At 37.6% G+C, this 14,880-nt stretch overlaps 1 pseudogene and 3 gene segments (V, D, J or C); 2 read left to right on the top strand and 2 right to left on the bottom strand.

Moving 5' to 3' along the window:
- Window positions 1-2,751: 2,751 nt before the first annotated feature.
- Window positions 2,752-3,189, top strand: LOC118565290. The segment is given in 1 exon segment: window positions 2,752-3,189. A coding segment is annotated over 1 exon segment (255 nt).
- A 6,261-nt stretch (window positions 3,190-9,450) lies between these two features.
- LOC118565461 lies at window positions 9,451-10,869 on the bottom strand. The segment is given in 3 exon segments: window positions 9,451-10,350; window positions 10,458-10,492; window positions 10,838-10,869. Coding segments are annotated over 3 exon segments (390 nt in total).
- Window positions 10,870-11,163: 294 nt separating this feature from the next.
- On the top strand, window positions 11,164-12,534 carry LOC105916459. The segment is given in 2 exon segments: window positions 11,164-11,301; window positions 12,118-12,534. A coding segment is annotated over 1 exon segment (261 nt).
- A 271-nt stretch (window positions 12,535-12,805) lies between these two features.
- Window positions 12,806-14,004, bottom strand: LOC118565460 (annotated as a pseudogene).
- Window positions 14,005-14,880: the final 876 nt, after the last annotated feature.

Below are 14,880 nucleotides of genomic sequence, written 5' to 3'. Positions count from 1 at the left end.
CTTTACTATCAGGAATTCCACAAAATGCAGTTCAAAGCCTTCAGCTGATCCAAAATGCTGCAGCAAGAGTTCTGATGAAAATCAACAAGAGGGATCATATTTCTCCAATTTTAGCTTCCCTTCATTGGCTTCCTGTTAAATCAAGAATAGAATTTAAAATTCTTCTTCTAACATATAAAGCCCTTCATAATCAAACTCCATCATATATCAGAGCTCTGATTACCCCGTATGTTCCTAACAGAGCACTTCGCTCTCAGACCGCAGGTCTGCTGGTGGTTCCTAGAGTCTCTAAAAGTAGAATGGGAGGCAGATCCTTTAGCTATCAGGCTCCTCTCCTGTGGAACCAACTCCCAGTTTTGGTCCGTGAGGCAGACACCCTGTCTACTTTTAAGACTAGGCTTAAAACTTTTCTTTTTGACAAAAATTATAACTAGTGACTCATGTTACTCTCAGCTACCTTTATAGTTTTACTGCTATAGACTTAGGTTACTGGAGTATATCAGGATCTAATTTTCTCACTACATTGAGTTCTACTGTTCTTCAATTATGCATTATGTGTTGTCATTTCTGCTTTAACTTTCTGTTCTCTCTCTTTTCTCTTCATAGTAGGTACACCTGGTCTGGCGTTCTGTTAACTGTGACATCATCCAGAGAAGACGGCTCACCCGCTACTACCATCTAATGTAGAACAGATTACTAGATCAATGTGTGCTTCTGTGCTTTTTTGTTTCTCTTGTTGTGTCTCTGTTCTGTCTTCTGTAACCCCAGTCGGTCGAGGCAGATGACCGTTCATACTGAGCCCGGTTCTGCCGGAGGTTTTTTTTCCCGTTAATGGGTGGTTTTTCTTCCCACTGTCGCTTCATGCTTGCTCAGTATGAGGGATTGCAGCAAAGCCATGTACAATGCAGATGACTCTTCCTGTGGCTCTACGGTTCCCCAGGAGTGAATGCTGCTTGTCGGGACTTTGATGCAATCAACTGGTTTCCTTATATAGGACATTTTTGACCAATCTGTATAATCTGACCCAATCTGTATAATATGATTGAACTTGACTTTGTAAAGTGCCTTGAGATGACATGTTTCATGATTTGGCGCTATATAAATAAAATTGAATTGAAATTGAATTGAATTGGTGCTGCTGATGCAAAGTGCCTCTCTATGGAAATGCTCTGTAGTGATTCCTGTAGGAGCTGGGATAAATTTCTTTCAGCTGTTGAAAATCAAAAACTGAATAGACAAGGAAGTTTAGCTTTTTCATGGTGAATAATGATTTCACCAAGAGTAATAATTCTTTAAGGTAATAGTGAAGCAGGAGGAAGCAGTTTGTGACCTGAAAGCTGTAATTGAACGGAGACCTTTTAAAGTTGGCCCCCGCTTCTCATCCATCGACTGCTGGAGTTAGGCACCCAGCAAGAAAGTCGATGGATGGTTGGGTAAATATAAATCATTTTCAACATGCCTTTTTTATTTATATATAAACAAAATTAGATGACTGGTTGGTGGACAAAGTCTTCGCCCACAGACACACAGTGGCTTTAGAGCTCATACTGAGGAAATATCACTTTGGTTGGTAAACCCACATTTTAGACTTTTAAACTTTAGACAACTAATTTGAAAAGTTTCTCATCCTCCATAAATTGTTTGTGTCAGAGTCAGAGAACCGTGTCTCTAACAGTCAGAGGTTTTTGTACGACGGCTCCATCAGTTTGTATCACTGTGGTACACGTTTGGTGGAGGAACCAGACTGGATGTTAACTGTAAGTACAACTAACTTAAATTAAATTAACAATCCCGTAATGTTGAGTTTTAAAGGATTTTTCCTCTGAGGTAAAACACTTCTGTTTGGGTTTAGTTAGGTTTTATTTTTCTAAGTTGCCGTGTTTAATGGAAACTCTGAGTTGGACTAATGAGATGAGTCTTAACTCTGGAAAAATACTCTTACTTAAAAAAGACAAGGAAAATCTGCTTAATGTGATAAGTATAAAATTAATAATCAGAAAACCCTACATCTTAAATAAAATGTTAATTTAAAACTTAGCATTATAAAGTTTTCCAATTAAAATTTTTACATTTATATAGTCATATTTATAGTTTTTATAGAACAAGCATAGCTCAAAGTTTTCAGTTTTTTTCTCCAAAGTTTTCTTAATTCTACGTATCGTTAACAAGCGGTGTGGACTATATGCTGAGCTACATCATCAGTGTCACTGTGAGGAATGTGATCTCTGGCTCATCTATATTATTTATTATCAACTTTTTATTTTCTCTGATGTTTTGGAAAAGAAAATGTCTGAAAACGTGTGTTTTTTTTTCAAGAAAGCTAGTTTTTTGAATATGGAAATAAACGTAGTGTGTCCGATTAAGATAACAGCACATATCTCTTAAAAACAATATCAATAAATATCAAGTGGTTTTAGAAGATTTGTCCTCATTTTGAAAATTTAACAAGTTTAATGAGAAAACATGAAAACATTTAGGAAGAGGATAGAGCTTCCTGGATAGGAAGAGAAACGTCTTCAAACTTCGGGAAAAAGTCCAATTGTTTTTTACTTTTTTTTTGGAATGACCGTGAACTGGATGACATGACATTTAGGAAAAAATTTCAGTTTTTATGTGTGGTAATGAAACCTGTCTGTTGCTGTGGTTGAGCAGTGATGCATGTGTGTTACCATGGTTACAAGATCCAGAGCAGGAAGTGAAACCTGGAGGACTTTAATCTAGACTTTGCAATGTGTTTCTTTCTCTCTGCAGTGGGTGAACGCCGTCCCACCCTGACAGTGCTGCCCCCCTCCAGTGAGGAGCTGCAGCAGGGGAAGGCCACCCTCATGTGTCTGGCCAACAAGGGCTTCCCCTCAGACTGGAGTCTGTCCTGGACGCTGGACGGCAGCAGCAGCTTCACCTGGGAAGAAAACAAGAGCCGAGTGGTGCTGCAGAAGGACGGCCTCTACAGCTGGAGCAGCACCCTGAGGCTCCCTGCAGACCAGTGGAGGAAGGTGGGCTCTGTGACCTGTGAGGCCTCCAAGGGCTCCCAGCCTGCAGTCACACAGACGCTGACCAGAGACCAGTGTTCCCAGTCCTGAGCTCATTCATGGATTTTCTAAAGATTTATTCTTCTACAGATCGCTTGCTTTGAAAACTGTCTGTTCGATTTTATCCTCAGAATCTCTGTTATTGATTCAGAACCTCAACTTCTTAAAAAAAAAAAAAAACAATAAAATATAAATCTTGACTCCTGTTTTTTCTATGAATTCATTCCAATCAAATCATCCATTAATTAGATTATTAAGCTTAATTTGTACCTAGACAAATATAACAAATGATTGACTTTTCCTTAAATAAAGAGGTGCAAGAACATCTGGTGAGGCTGATATGTTCCTCAGAACAATTTTCTTTCTAATCCTTTTTGTTTTCTATTAATAAATATAATTTAGTATTTATGAACATTTACACATTTATTCAACATTCAAATGATAAAACAGATAATCTTTAGATAATTATCAGGGCACGTTTTCTCCAGTTTTCTTATGTTATCAACTGAGTCATGAGAGTTTAAAGCAGAAAATACAGAAAACTATCTGCATTTGGCTCAGTCTAAGTAAATGATTAAACTGGTAACAGTTTACCGCTTTAAGAATGTGTGACAAACCAGCATGGTGATGTTAGGATTTGTTTATCAATGAACTCAGAACACAAGGGTATTCAAGGGTAGATGATTGATGGAAGATGTAACCAGAGGTGCAGGAATACAGAGGCTCAGTGGTGCAGGTGAAGGCAGGAGCTGACGGCCAGGAGAGAGAGAGAGTCCAATGAAGCTGGGTGGCGTGGCACAGAGCAGAGCAGAGCTTTCTCAGAGCGGCTAGTCAGGTTAGCTGATCACTGGAGACACCAGAACACAGAGCAGAACTTCCCAGGAACAACGGTGAGGCAAAAAGTCTTTCAACGAGGCAGGACTAACCTTAAATCAGAAAACAGAAATATATCTTCCAAGGCAAGGACTGGCATGGAGTGGATGATAACAGAAGATGGACCAGCACTAGAGTTCTTCTTCTTCTTCTTGATTTTATTGGCGGTTGGCAAACAACTTTCCGGTGTGCATTACCGCCACCAACTGGTGAGGAGTGTGGGTTAAAATGGCCATACTCCCAAAGATACTTATATTTATGTATCTATATCTATAATATTAAATTTACAAATACTAAATCCTCCTAATTATTCCTGTTATTATTAAATATTTAAATAAGTATTGATAACATTTATTTTTTGACTTTTTCTGCAGAATATCTATTATATCAAATTTAATTTTCTCCTTATTAAGATCTCTAACCAAAATCCTTCTTTCCTCTTCATATTTCTTACAATACATCACTACATGTTCTACTGTTTCATCTTGTTCACAATATTCACATTTGCCCGACATATGTTTCCCTATTTTGAATAGTGTTTTATTTAATCCTGTGTGTCCAAATCTAAGTCTTGAAATAACTGTTTCCTCTCTTCTGATTCCTTCTGCTATCCTCATTTCTCCGACTTTCCGTTGAATCCTATACAGCCATCTTCCTCTCCTTTCTTCTTCCCATTGTTTTTGCCACCTTTCCTTCATTCTTTGTTTAATGATACTTTTAATTTCTGTCTTACTTAAATTAATCATCATATCAATAGTTCTATTTTTTGATGCTTCCTTAGCAATCTTATCTGCGATTTCATTTCCATTAATCCCTATATGTGCTGGTACCCAAATAAATATAACACTAATACCCATCATTTGAATTTGATATAGAATTTGCTGTATTTCAAATAATATATCTAATCTACTATCTGAAAAATGATTTTGTATACTAAGTAAAGCTGAACTTGAATCTGAACATATTATTGATCTTAGTGGTCTTACTTCCTCTATCCATTGTAATGCTAATAATATTGCTAATAATTCTCCTGTATATACTGATAATTCATTATTTATTCTCCTCTTTACTTTGATATTGAAATCTGGAACATAAAATGCTATGCCTAACCTATCATTCACATTTTTAGATGCATCTGTATATATTTGAATATAACCATAATAACTATTAACATATTCCTGTATGAGTTTATGATTAATATTGCCTTCTTTTTTCTTTTCCAACCATGACAAATCTACTGTTGTTTCAGGTATGAGCCAGGGAGGGATTACTGATAACGGTACAGTTGGACTACAATTAATTTTATCTAACTCAAGTTCTTCTACTTTTTTTCCCACTATCCATCCAAAACTTCCTGTTTGTCTCCTCTCCCTTTCCCAACACGGCTGCAATATTTCTTTTGTAGGATGATTTTGACCATGACCCTGTAAACTAATCCAATAATTTAGTAACAGTTGTGTTCTCCTGATTTCCAGTGGCATTTCCCCAGTTTCAACCTGCAACGCTACAATAGATGTTGTTTTAAATGCTCCTGTAATTAACCTTAACGCTTGTGTTTGTATACCCTCTAACTTTTTAAGTGATGTACTTGCTGCTGATCCATAAACCACACTACCATAGTCTATTGCTGATCTTATTAATCCTGTATATATAGCCTTTAAAGCAGTTCTGTCTGCTCCCCATTCATGACCAACTAAACATCTCATAATATTCAAAACTTTTTTGCACTTATCAATAATTTTTTGAATATGAAATGTCCATGTAATTCTATCATCAAACCATAAACCAAGAAATTTAAAATTTTTAACCCTTTCTATCTCTTGATTATATAATTTAACCTTCACCATACTATTGATTTTTTTCCGAGTAAAAAACACAGTTTTCGATTTTTCCACTGAAAGTTTGAATCCCCATTTATATGACCAATCTTCTATCTTTTTAATAGCTTTTTGTAATTTCTTCACAATATAATCAGTATTACGACCTCTCACCCAAATTGCCCCATCATCTGCAAAAAGAGAACACCCAAACCCATTTTCTATATCTTTAAACACATCATTAATCATTATAGAAAAAAGTAACGGACTAATTATGCTTCCTTGAGGTGTTCCATTTTCAATAAAATATTTTGACGAATAACTCCCTCCTATTCTAACCTGTATTTTCCTTTCACTTAAAAAATCTTTTAACCATCTATATACTCTACCTTTAATATCCATCTTCACTAGTTTGATCATCAATCCTTCCCTCCACATCATATCGTACGCTTTCTCAATATCAAAGAACACAGCCACTACACTTTCTTTATTTATTTGTGCTTTCCTAATTTCATGTTCTAAGCACAAAGATGAATCCATGGTATTCCTTCCTTTTCTGAAACCACTTTGCCATCTAGATATATATTGATTCCTTTCCAAATAATATACCAGCCTGTCATTGATCATTTTCTCCATAATTTTACAAATGTTTGAAGTTAAAGCTATAGGTCTATAATTTCCTGGGTTTGCGCTATCTTTTCCTGGTTTACGTATTGGTATGATCACAGCTTCTTTCCAAACCTTTGGCAGCTTTCCCTCCTCCCAAACTCTATTATATAATTCTAACAAAATGTCCTTTGATGGTTCACTAAGTTGACTTATCATAACATAACATATTTGGTCTTTCCCTGGTGCTGTCCTCTTTGCTTTCCTTAATGCACGATTTAATTCTGCTTTTGTAAATGGTACATTGATTAATTTATTGTTTTCACCATCTTCACTTAATATCTCTACATTTTCTGTTATTGTCTCCTCTCTTCTTCTTCTCCCTTCTTCACTTAAATTTTCTGATCCGTGTACTTTAACAAAAGTCTGAGCTAACATTTCTGCTTTCTCATCATCCTTCTTTGCTGTAATTCCATTACCTATTAAAACTGGATAACCAAACTCTTTTTTCATCCCATTCATTCTTTTAACCATTCCCCATATTTTATCTATTTTAGTCTCTCTTCCTACTGAATTACAAAACTTTCTCCAATATACCTTCTTTGCATTTTTAATTGTTTTTCTCACCATTGCCTGCTGCCTTTTATATTCAATAAGATTTTGTATATTATGAGTTCTTTTTAATACTTTAAATGCTTTATTTCGAGATTTAATCACATTTCCACATGCTTCTGTCCACCATGGTACAATTTTCTTTTTATAATTCCCTCCTTTCTTATTAATTGACTGTTTAGCAGCTTCTAAGACCGCTTCACATATGGAATAATTCAGCCCCTCTATATCTTGACAAATATTAACTGTCTTTAAATTTCTTTCAGTAATCATTTTAAATTTTTCCCAATCAGCAGTACTAAAGTTCCATCTATCTACCCTCATGCTTTCACTCTCTTCCATATTTAATCCTACTTCTATAAATATAACATAATGATCACTTCCTATTGTTTCATTTTCAACTTTCCATGTACATATACCAGCAATTGTTTCTGATACTAACGTTAGATCAATAGCTGACTCCCTTCCATTTCTAATATTTATTCGTGTACCATTTCCATCATTTAAACATATTAGATTATTTATATCAATAATTTCTTCGATTACCTCTCCATTATTATCATTTTGAGTTCCCCATAAAGTGCTATGTGCATTAAAATCTCCACAACATATAATCTTCCCTTTTAAATTGTCTGTTAACTCTCTTAATAACTCTAAAGATAACCTTTTACATGGATTATAAAAATTAATTATCGTCACAGCCCCAATTTCACTCCAAACTTCAATTATTATCATTTCCCAAAGTTCTCCTATTTTCAATACTCTGTATGACATTTCTTGTTTGATAAATATAACACATCCACCTCCTAAACCATCCTCTCTATCCCTGCGTATACTCTTATATCCACTAATAACAAAATCTAACATCGATTTCAACCAAGTTTCTTGAACACATATAATTTCTGGTTTATTTTTTAGATTGTTAATATAGCCTTTAAACTCCTGCCCATTCTGTATTAAACTTCTAGCATTCCATTGCAGAATAATCATACTGCTCTTCCTTCACCACTTCCTGGCTTCCCATCTGTCTCTAATTGTTTTTTCACTTGTTCCCATGATAGTTCCCTCATATCCAAGAATTTTTCAGCTCCTTTTATTATTATTTTAATTTTTTCTGTTTTATGTTTGACTTGGTCTGTACAGTTAATCACATAGGCTATAAACAGAATAAGTTTTTCAGTTGTTATATTTGTTGTTGTTTTAACTTGTTCTCTGATGCTGTTCTCTGAGCTTATGTTATGAATCACTTTTCTTGCTTCCACCCCTGAATTTTGCCCTTGCACTCTTTTCACTGCTTCAGCATAACTTATGTTACTCCCCATCTTCACCTTCTGAACTTCAACAGCCTTCTTCCTAACTTCACAACCTGCATATGTCACTGAATGCTGACCTCCACAGTTGCAACACTTCATCTGCTCATCCCCTTTACATTCTTCATACCTGTGCTCTCCTCCACACCTTGGACACCTTTGCTTACCTTTACACACTGCCGCTACATGCCCATACCGCTGACATTTATAACACCTTAAAGGTGGAGGAACATATGGTCGAACAAAATAACTCATACATCCGATTTTAACTCTTTCTGGCAACACCGAATCTTGGAATTCCAATAGCACAGACAAACTATTAACTCGCTCACCATCAACTGTTCTCAATAATCTTCTCACTTTTTTCACTTCACCACCTTGAATGTTGCGTCTTAATTTTTCCAGATCCTCTTCAACAGGAATGCCATAAATCACTCCACTAGAACCTTTGCTTTCTTCAAGAACTCTTCTATCAGACACCACTTTTTTGCAAACACTATCAATTTTTAATGCTTTATTTCGTTGAACTTCATCTTTACATTTTATTAACAAACTTCCATCTCGAAGAATTTTTGCACTTTCTACCTCTCCCACCTTGTGTTTCAATTCCTTGGATAATGCCACTGGACCCAGATTAATACCTTCATCCTCCTTTCTAAATTTAAGGATTATTTTGAACCCACTACCTTCAATCTTCCTTCGAATAATCCTAATTTCTTCCTCAGGACTATCCTCACCCAAAGATCTTTTATTTGAAACTTTCCCTTCCTCCCTACGCCTTGTATCTGTCTTACTTCTATCTTTTCTTCTGGATACTTGGGACCATTCACCACTCTCCATTTCATCCCCACCATCTTCTTCCTGTGAGGCCATTTCGACCCAGTCACTCACCAGTTTATGCCAACCGCCAAATCACAATCCAAAAAATAAATAAATAAATAAATTCCAAAACAGTCAACGTTCCCGCCGCTGTCGATCCGACACAACCTCTTCCACCAGCACTAGAGTGAGGCAGAGGGAGGCTTAAATAGGGAGGCTAGCAGGTGAAATGCGTCTGACTGATTGTTTACCAACAGGTGTGACTGACTGCAAAGGGAGTGAAGTGAAGGCAGAGTGGAAAGGGAGGGAGAAACTAAAAATAACTAAAACTTAAAAAAGGTGGAAAAACTGAAAACTAATGGTAAACAAAAGCCAAATCAAAATTAAACCATGACAGGTGATCAGAATTCAGAGTCAACTTTATTTATCATGTGAAACAACGTCGTACTGAAGCTCTTATAAGCCAGATAACCGTTAGACTAAATGCCCCAGTAAAACATTAAATACGCTTTAGAAATCCAGTAACTGATAATAATGAAAAGCAGAAAGTTAAACAGATTTAAAGAAACTCCACTCAGAACCTGAGGATATGTGTTCAGCAAAGAGAGATAAATCTTCATCAAGTTGTTAAGAATGTTTTCTTCCATGTTGACCCATTTGTTGACTTTAAATTTCAATCTCAGGTCAAATTATATTTTCCACAAGAAAGGCAGTTCTTCCAAGTGTTTGAAAATATCCAAACATATTAACTTCAAAAGCTTAAATTCCAAATATTTTTGTGAAACCAGCAGTAAATTTTAATGTGAACTATTCGTGTGAATGTATTAGTGAGTAAAAACTATCTCCATAAAATGATTGTTACTCTGTGTTTGTGTTTAGTGAGCTGTGTCAGAGTCTGCTGTGACATTCAGCTGCAGTTTCTGTTCAGCCTGACTGAGGGAGGTTTTTGTACGACTGGTTTTCACTGTGTGAACACCCACTGGTTGCTGATGACATGAAAACTCTGACAGTAGTAAACTGCAGCATCTTCAGCCTGAACTCCACTGATGGTCAGAGTGAAGTCAGAGTTTGATCCACTGCCTGTAAAACGACTTGGAGTCCCTGATGCTCGAGAGCTGGTATATGAAATGAGCAGCTTAGGAGTTTGTCCATCTTTCTGTTGATACCAGGCTAAACGGTCAGAGCTATAAACATCCTGACTGGTCCTACAGGTGATCTTGGCAGATCCTCCCAGATCAGCTGTCACTGCTGCAGGCTGAGTCACTGTGACCTGACCTCTGGACTCTGAGGACACAGAGACAAAAACATAAAGCAGCTTGATGGTTTTGTGGGCTTCATTTCAGAGGGACAGATGTTGATAGAGGAGAGGAGTTTGATCCTCTGGACTTTACCTGTGAAGCAGCAGCAGAGCAGAGTCCAGATGAGGACGCAGATCAAAGTCATGTTTTTGATGAGGAGGATTTCTGTGTCTTCTGTTGTGATGAAGGACAGCTGTCAGTCCTCCAGTGTTCAACTCTCAGGACTATAAACTCTCCCAGAGCACTGGAGCATGGTGCTGCTGATGCAAAGTGCCTCTCTATGGAAATGCTCTGTAGTGATTCCTGTAGGATGGGATCAATTTCTTTCAGCTGTTGAAAATCAAAAACTGAATAGACAAGGAAGTTTAGCTTTTTCATGGTGAATAATGATTTACCAAGAGTAACAATTCTTCAAGGTGACAGTGATGCAGGAGGAAGCATTTTGTGACCTGGATCCATAATTGAACGCCGACCTTTTAAAGTTTGCCCCCTGCTTCTCATCCATCGACTGCTGGAGTTAGGCACCCAGCAAGAAAGTCGATAGATAGTTGGATAAATATAAATAATTTTCAACATGCCTTTTTTATTAATATATGAACAAAATTAGATGACTGGTTGGTGGACAAAGTCTTCACCCACAGACACACAGTGGCCTTAGAGCTCATACTGAGGAAATATCACTTTTGTTGGTAAACCCACATTTTAGACTTTTAGACTTTAGACAACTAATTTGAAATGTTTATCAGCTGTAATTATTAAATGAATGTACCAAAGTTTAATCTTTTCCTCTTTCTAAAAGTTTCTCATCCTCCATAAATTGTTTGTGTCAGAGTCAGAGAACCGTGTCTCTAACAGTCAGAGGTTTTTGTACGACGGCTCCATCAGTTTGTATCACTGTGGTACACGTTTGGTGGAGGAACCAGACTGGATGTTAACTGTAAGTACAACTAACTTAAATTAAATTAACTATCCCTGTAATGTTGAGTTTTAAAGAGTTTTTCTCAGAGGAAAAACACTTCTTTTTGGGTTTAGTTATTTTATATTTTTCTAAGCTGCCGTGTTTAATGGAAACTCTGTGACGTCTGAGTTGGACTAATAAGATGAGTCTTAACACCAATTAATTATTTTAAAAAAAGACAAAGAAAATCCACTTTATTTGAAAACTTATAAAAATTAATAATCAGATAACGCAACATGGTACATAACATGTTTAAAGCTTAGCAATATAAAGTTTTCCTATTTTTATTTTTACATTTATATGGTCATATTTTATAGTGTTTATTGAAAAAGCATAGCTCAAAGTTTTCAGTTTTCTCTTGAAAGTTTTCTTATTTCTATGTATTGTGAACAAGCGGTGTGGACTATATGCTGAGCCACATTATCAGTGTCACTGTGTGTAATGTGATCTCTGGCTCATGTATATTATTGATTATCAATTAATAATTTTCTCTGATGTATTGATGACAATTTTGGAAAAGAAAACATCTAAAACTTTTCTTAAAATAAAGCAATTTTTTTGAGTAGGGAACTAAACTTTGTGTGTGGGATTAAGGTTTTGAAAATAAAACAAGTTAAATGAGAAAACATGAAAACATTTACAAATGTCAGTTTTTATGTGTGGTACTGAAACCTGTCTGTTGCTGTGGTTGAGCAGTGATGCATGTGTGTTGCCATGGTTACAAGATCCAGAGCAGGAAGTGAAACCTGGAGGACTTTAATCTAGACTTTGCAATGTGTTTGTTTCTCTCTGCAGTGGGTGAACGCCGTCCCACCCTGACAGTGCTGCCCCCCTCCAGTGAGGAGCTGCAGCAGGGGAAGGCCACCCTCATGTGTCTGGCCAACAAGGGCTTCCCCTCAGACTGGAGTCTGTCCTGGAAGGTGGACGACAGCAGCAGCAGCAGCAGCAGCTGGGAGCAGAGCAGGAGCCCCGGGGTGCTGCAGAAGGACGGCCTCTACAGCTGGAGCAGCACCCTGAGGCTCCCTGCAGACCAGTGGAGGAAGGTGGGCTCTGTGACCTGTGAGGCCTCCAAGGGCTCCCAGCCTGCAGTCACACAGACGCTGACCAGAGACCAGTGTTCCCAGTCCTGAGCTCATTCAGGGATTTTCTAAAGATTTATTCTGCTACAGATCGCTTGCTTTAAAAACTTTTTATTGAATTTTATCTTCAGAATCTCTGTTTGTTGCTTAACTCCTTAAAAAAATAAAATCAACTATCACTCCTGATTTGTCTTTCAATTTTTTCAGATTTAATCAGCCATGAATGTTGTTTGTTGATCTTAGTTATTACCTTGTCAAACAAAAATAAAAATACTTCCAATTCTCTTATTACAGACGAAATGTTGCATTTTTGCAGAGGTATTTTCATATCATTAAATGTTGTTTTTTTCTACAGCTAGTCTCACTGAGACACGAGTTCTCATTTATAAGAGAGATCTGTTAGGTCACATGTCTATAGATAGTGAAGGATGATTGGTCCACAGAGGAGAAACAGCTGATAAGATAAGATAAGATAAGATAGTCTTTATTGATCTCACAATGGAGAAATTCACTCGTCACATCGGCTCATACAAGAAGGTGCAGAGTAGGGAAGGTGCATTCAGTTATATACAGTGAGTCTTCATATATACAATGGATCAAAAAGAATACCAAAAAATAAAAATACAAAATAAATAGGAATGTAAATGTCTCATTTACATTCTTAGTGGTCTATCTATCTATATATATATATATATATATATATATATATATATATATATATATATATATATATACATATATATATATATAAATAAACATATCTATCTACTTAAATATGTACATATATCTATGCGCCTGCATACATACGTACCTACGCGTATATACGTGCATATACATTGTATACATTTGTACATACATACATACATGTGTACTGACTTATGTTCAGGTGTTGATAGCAGCAGAAGTCACTACATCAGGATTATTGCACGGGTTGTAGGACAGTGTATTAGATACATTATTGCACCTTGGTTATTGCACATTAATTATTACAGTTATGGTCACAGTTGCAGTTACAGTGCAGCGTTGTAGAATCTGATAGCAGCAGGAATGAATGACCTGCGGTAGCGCTCCTTTTTGCAGACAGGATGTCTAAGTCTGGCACTAAAGGAGCTGCTCAGCTCCTCTACAGCCTGGTGCAGGGGGTGGAAGGTGTTGTCCATGATGATGAGCTCTTCATGAAGCCCCCGTAGCGTTTGCTAACCACAGGGCCGCTCCAACGGAAGTGCTCCATCTTGTACGGGATGTCTTCTGTATCACGTTGCTCAGTGGAGAGCTGCTCTCCTTCCTCCTCTGCCACCTGCTCCTCATCCTCAGCTGCTGATTTTACCCTGGAAAGCTCCCACCACCTCAACTCTCCAGGGAAAAAAGCAGCTGAGTCTCCATTCACACTTCTGCCTGTGGGGATTTTGGTTGAACGCCGCTTTCTCCCAAGAGGCTTCCCCCATCAAAAATGCTCCATGGAGTAGGAGTTTTTGCCCTGAGAGGAGGAGGGAAAGGATGAAGGGGAAAGAAAGACCGATGAAGGAGAAGGCTGTAGGTAAACACTCCCAAGGATGGTGGTCATCTCATGAGGGTCAGGTCCACAGAGTTGGTTACAGTCCTGCAGGACGGTGGAGAAATGAGAAAATGCATCTCTGTTGCTGGAGTTAGCTAACCCAGAGGGAAACATGGCTTTTTATGGGCATGCTGTGTGTTAAAACCTTTGACTCCTGATGTTCTCTGTTGGAGCTAAAGATTCTCTCTAAAGAATCAAACTCTGGGCCAAGGAGTAAGTCTGCAGGTGTTTGTTCATTTTTCAAACATCCAGCATGTATGAGCCACCATCCTGCATGGGTTAGGCACACAGAACCCATCAGGAGCTCAGGATGGTGCTCTGGCTGCAATCTAGCATCAGGATGGGCCTGCAGAAGATGGTGAAGGAGGTGAGGAGGTCATTGATGGAAAGGATGGGGCTCTGGGAACCCCATGTTCAAGCTGGACACAGAGTTTGCTTTTAAATAGAGAGAAGGTGAAGATTGGTAGAACGAGGCAGGAGGAAGCAGGCAGAGGATGAGGTGCAATGACTTATGGGTAATTAGTGGCAGCAGCAGGTGGAGCTGATTAGGTGCAGAGTGGTGGCTGGAATGGTGACTGGGAAGGCTGGAGCCTGGAGAAATAATCAGTCCAGAATAGTCCACAAAAACAAGAAAAACAAGACAACTGAGCTTTAACTGTCTCCAAATGAGCTCTGCTGTCCTGCTCACTAAGTTGACCAGATAACTTTTTATTATTCAGACAAAATCAGAGCGACAGTGAGTGTGAAAAAGAGGTGAAGAAACGTGTCCAAGAGGTTGGAACGGGAGGAGAAAAGGCATCAGGTGTGTTGTGTGATAAAAGAGCATCAGTGAGAATAAATAAAGCATGTTATCTTATTTTATAAAGTGTTAAGCACCTGGGAGGCAGAGGTCATAGAGGTCAAAGGTTAATGGGATTTTTAAGT

The sequence above is a fragment of the Fundulus heteroclitus genome, chromosome 13 (assembly GCF_011125445.2).
Source record: "Fundulus heteroclitus isolate FHET01 chromosome 13, MU-UCD_Fhet_4.1, whole genome shotgun sequence".
NCBI lineage: Eukaryota > Metazoa > Chordata > Actinopteri > Cyprinodontiformes > Fundulidae > Fundulus > Fundulus heteroclitus.
The sequence above is the reverse complement of the archived record's forward strand: the minus strand, read 5'-3'. Positions and strand labels throughout refer to the sequence as shown.